At 28.1% G+C, this 3,585-nt stretch overlaps 1 protein-coding gene across 1 annotated transcript in view; it reads right to left on the bottom strand.

The window, feature by feature from the left end:
* The window catches only part of LOC110018553 (QWRF motif-containing protein 7-like), an 8,956-nt gene that overhangs the window by 562 nt on the left and 4,809 nt on the right, over window positions 1-3,585 (bottom strand). Inside the window, exons 2-4 of the mRNA XM_020715905.1 lie at window positions 993-1,229; window positions 560-649; window positions 100-207 (exon numbers count right to left, since the gene is read on the bottom strand). Coding sequence (XP_020571564.1) covers window positions 100-207; window positions 560-649; window positions 993-1,229 — 435 coding nt within the window. The remainder of the gene's footprint in view (window positions 1-99; window positions 208-559; window positions 650-992; window positions 1,230-3,585) is intronic.

Below are 3,585 nucleotides of genomic sequence, written 5' to 3'. Positions count from 1 at the left end.
TATATATATATATATATATATATATATATATATATCAGAAGGATTCTCTTAATTAAAGAGATTAGGGATCATGATCTCTTGTTCATGATATTAACTGACCTCAAGAGAAGAGATTAAGTTGTTTGTGTTTCTCAGTTCATCCAAACCTTCTATTTCTTCTTGAATGATTTTCACCAACTCGCACAACAATGACTTTAATAGCTCAGCCTAAGTACAGGAGAGAAATGGAATAAAAAGAACATGTTTAAACAACAATGGCAGAGATTGAAAGATGTGTTTTGCACTCTTAAGCTTGTGACCAAACTTTTGGCATATTCAAAGCTTCTCTTTTTTGTTGAAGGAGAAGATTTCATAGCATCTCATTAAATATACAATAACTAAGCTTTTATTAATGTTCTTTGTGCTGTTTAATAATAATAAGAGCTGAAAAAATGGTGTTCGAAAATATTGTTTAAGAATACCTTCTTGTGCCTAAAGCTTACATATTGATAGGCAATAAATTCCTTCTTTAGAAAAGAAAAAGGAGCACTATAGCTTAAAAATGAATAAATATGCAAACCTTAGAATAGAATGTCTTAATTGCAGCTTCAATGGCCAGCATCATGTCCAATGAGCCAAAAATGGATGTATGGACCATCACAAGATTAGCCTGCACAATCAGTAAAATTCTATTTCAAGGATAAATTACATTAAAATAACTTTAAATTTCATAAGACAAATCATAAGAGTAAAAAACAACCCAACAATTTTTTTGGACATTTACATGCATACCTCTCAATTCCTATGTGTTTACATGTCTTAACACCTAAACTTTAATTATACATACTTTAATTATACACTTATACCACCGAAATCTTTCCTATCACATAAAAAATATCACTACTTTAAATTTTTAAAAATGAAATGACTTTCATGTATAGATAAGATGACATATATGTAAAAATTGATGTCAGACATATAAATACATGACAGATGTAAATATAATTATTTACCTTAGCGCCGTCGACCAAGGGAATGTAGAGGCACGTGCCTTCCAAAACCTTAATCAAAGAAGCCACAGCCTCAAGATGTCTTCTGGCCAGTAGTTCCCATCTGTTGAGAAGATTCACCTGAGGATTAAGTAACTTAATCACCTTCAGTTTATGCTTTCTCCTTCGAATTAATATCCTTTTAGCAGCTACAATGTTCCTCAGCTCAGTAATCTTCAACCAAGCAAAGAAGATTTTGTTCTGCAATGTAAAGTAAGGGAAGATATTTATGATATAGTTTTTAGACAGGAAGGTTAAATGATTAACGAATTGATGAAAATTGGCAAAAAATTTAACCATAGGAGAGGGATGGATCAGGCATGCTGATCTTGAAAGGACTAAAATTTAGTATGCAATAAATAGGAGAAAAATTTGCGTACATAAGACGTACCCAACGCTGCGTATGTCAGGGAGGTTATTGAGAGGGGTTATATCCGCATTATACCCCCTGTAACCTCTCTGTAACCTACATGTACCTTCTAGTAAGTTTTGCGCTTCTATTTTCATATATTTGTAGGTTACATGTAGGTTACAAGGGGTATAACACATATATAACCGCCCAATACCCTCTGAATAACCTCCCTGATGTACGCAACATTGCGTACTTCTTACGTACGCAAATTTTTTCCAATAAATAGTGGGGGACTAATCTTTGCTAAAAAAAAAAAAAATGAAATGAAGATTTGCATGCATTCCACTCAATTCTTATGTATTTAGATATCTAACACCTAAGCTTCCATGTTACTTATGTGCCAACTTATCTACTAATGAAAATGTATCTTTCACTTTTTAAAAGTTAAAATAATAATATTTTTAATGTGACATGAAAAGATTTCTGTGGTATAATTGTAAAAAATAAATTCTGTGTTGGATATGTAAATACATAAGAATTGGGGAGTATGTATGTAAATGCCCCAAATTGAAAACTATTTTAAGTTCATACAATTCAAGTAAAATCATTAGCAATTGAGGTAGCATTAGCATAATTGTTAGAACAACTAGAGCTTTCAAATAAGTGAAGCTATGATTGAGGGAAAATGTATTGATTTATGGTCCTAAAAGGCTAAATTTATCAAGACTGAAAAATAAATTCAGAAACTTTTTAAAATTCAAAATATTTTCAAAGTTTAGAGGCTTTCATGTTAAAAATTAAGGTGCAATTGATGGGGAAACAAAAAATTTCATCTCATTAAGTATAAATCTAAACTCACAATTTTGGATGTTAAATTAGTTATTAGATTGAATTAAATCAAATTAACATTTCAAAATTACTTTTTGAATAAAATAAAATCTAAAATTTATACAATTAAAATTGTTATCATACTATGATATATTTAATGATACTAATATGTCTTAGTTAAAAACCTAACAATTTTGGATGTTAAATTAGTTATTAGATTGAATTAAATCAAATTAACATTTCAAAATTACTTTTTGAATAAAATAAAATCTAAAATTTATACAATTAAAATTGTTACCATACTATGATATATTTAATGATACTAATATCTCTTAGTTAAAAACCTAAATGAGCCAAAAAAAAAAATATGACTAGACTTGTCTCCATCCTCTTCTCTCTATGTAAATCAACACTATGTGAAACCCTAAACCCTTTATTTTTCTATTCAATTTGCTCACATTAATTTAAACTTATTAGAGTTTCTACGATTTTTAGGGCCTCTTATTCGAAGCATCCATGCATTGAATAGCTCTTACAGAAACAAATATTCTAAAAAAAAAAAAAAAAAAAAACTTTTTTTTATAATTTTTGATGTTCCTAAATTTAATCATATATTTTACTAAAAGAGAAAATTAATAAAACTATCCTTAAATTATTTAAGAGTGTTATTTTAGCCTCACACTAAATGTTGTGTCTAATTTAGTCCCTTTAACCATTCACTCCTTTAATTAGATAGAAAATTATCCCTTAACTTTCCAATTCTAATCCAAAATAATTTAATAGAGTAAATTATTTTGTATTATTTAGACTAAATTGAATGTTTTAGATAACTATGACTAAAATGACTCCTACAAATGGTTTAGGGGCCATTTTGACATTTTATCTTCATTAAAATTAACAAGGCTTCAATAATTTTACGTTATATTGCATTTGTAGCACTAAATTACTCTAATAAAGATGAGCATTTAATATTAAGGTAATGGTTTTTCATTCCCATTCTTTCACAACCATGATGTTGAACCCTAAATTTTGATAAAATTATTTTGGTCAAACCAGCCATGAAATTATAATACGCCAACTCTATTAGATTTATTGAACAAAATGTTATAAAATGGTATATTATGTTATATATTTGATACTTCATTCAGGTGGTTGTTGTTAGTCACTTTTATTAGACATAAGTGGCTATCAAACTTGATAGAGTCAATCTGGTCAATTTATCAACATGATTACTAAATTATTTTCAAATAAAGAAGACATAATTTTATGTGTCCATTTTTTTATAAGACTATTTCAAGCATATTATTAGATAAAAAATAAGTAGCATCCTAGAGTTTGTAAATAAATCTCATTTGTCTTCATTTTTTCTAGGTTCTA

Source organism: Phalaenopsis equestris, unplaced genomic scaffold (assembly GCF_001263595.1).
Source record: "Phalaenopsis equestris unplaced genomic scaffold, ASM126359v1 Scaffold000002, whole genome shotgun sequence".
NCBI lineage: Eukaryota > Viridiplantae > Streptophyta > Magnoliopsida > Asparagales > Orchidaceae > Phalaenopsis > Phalaenopsis equestris.
Note: the sequence above shows the minus strand (reverse complement) of the source record. Positions and strands in the feature narration are given on the sequence as shown.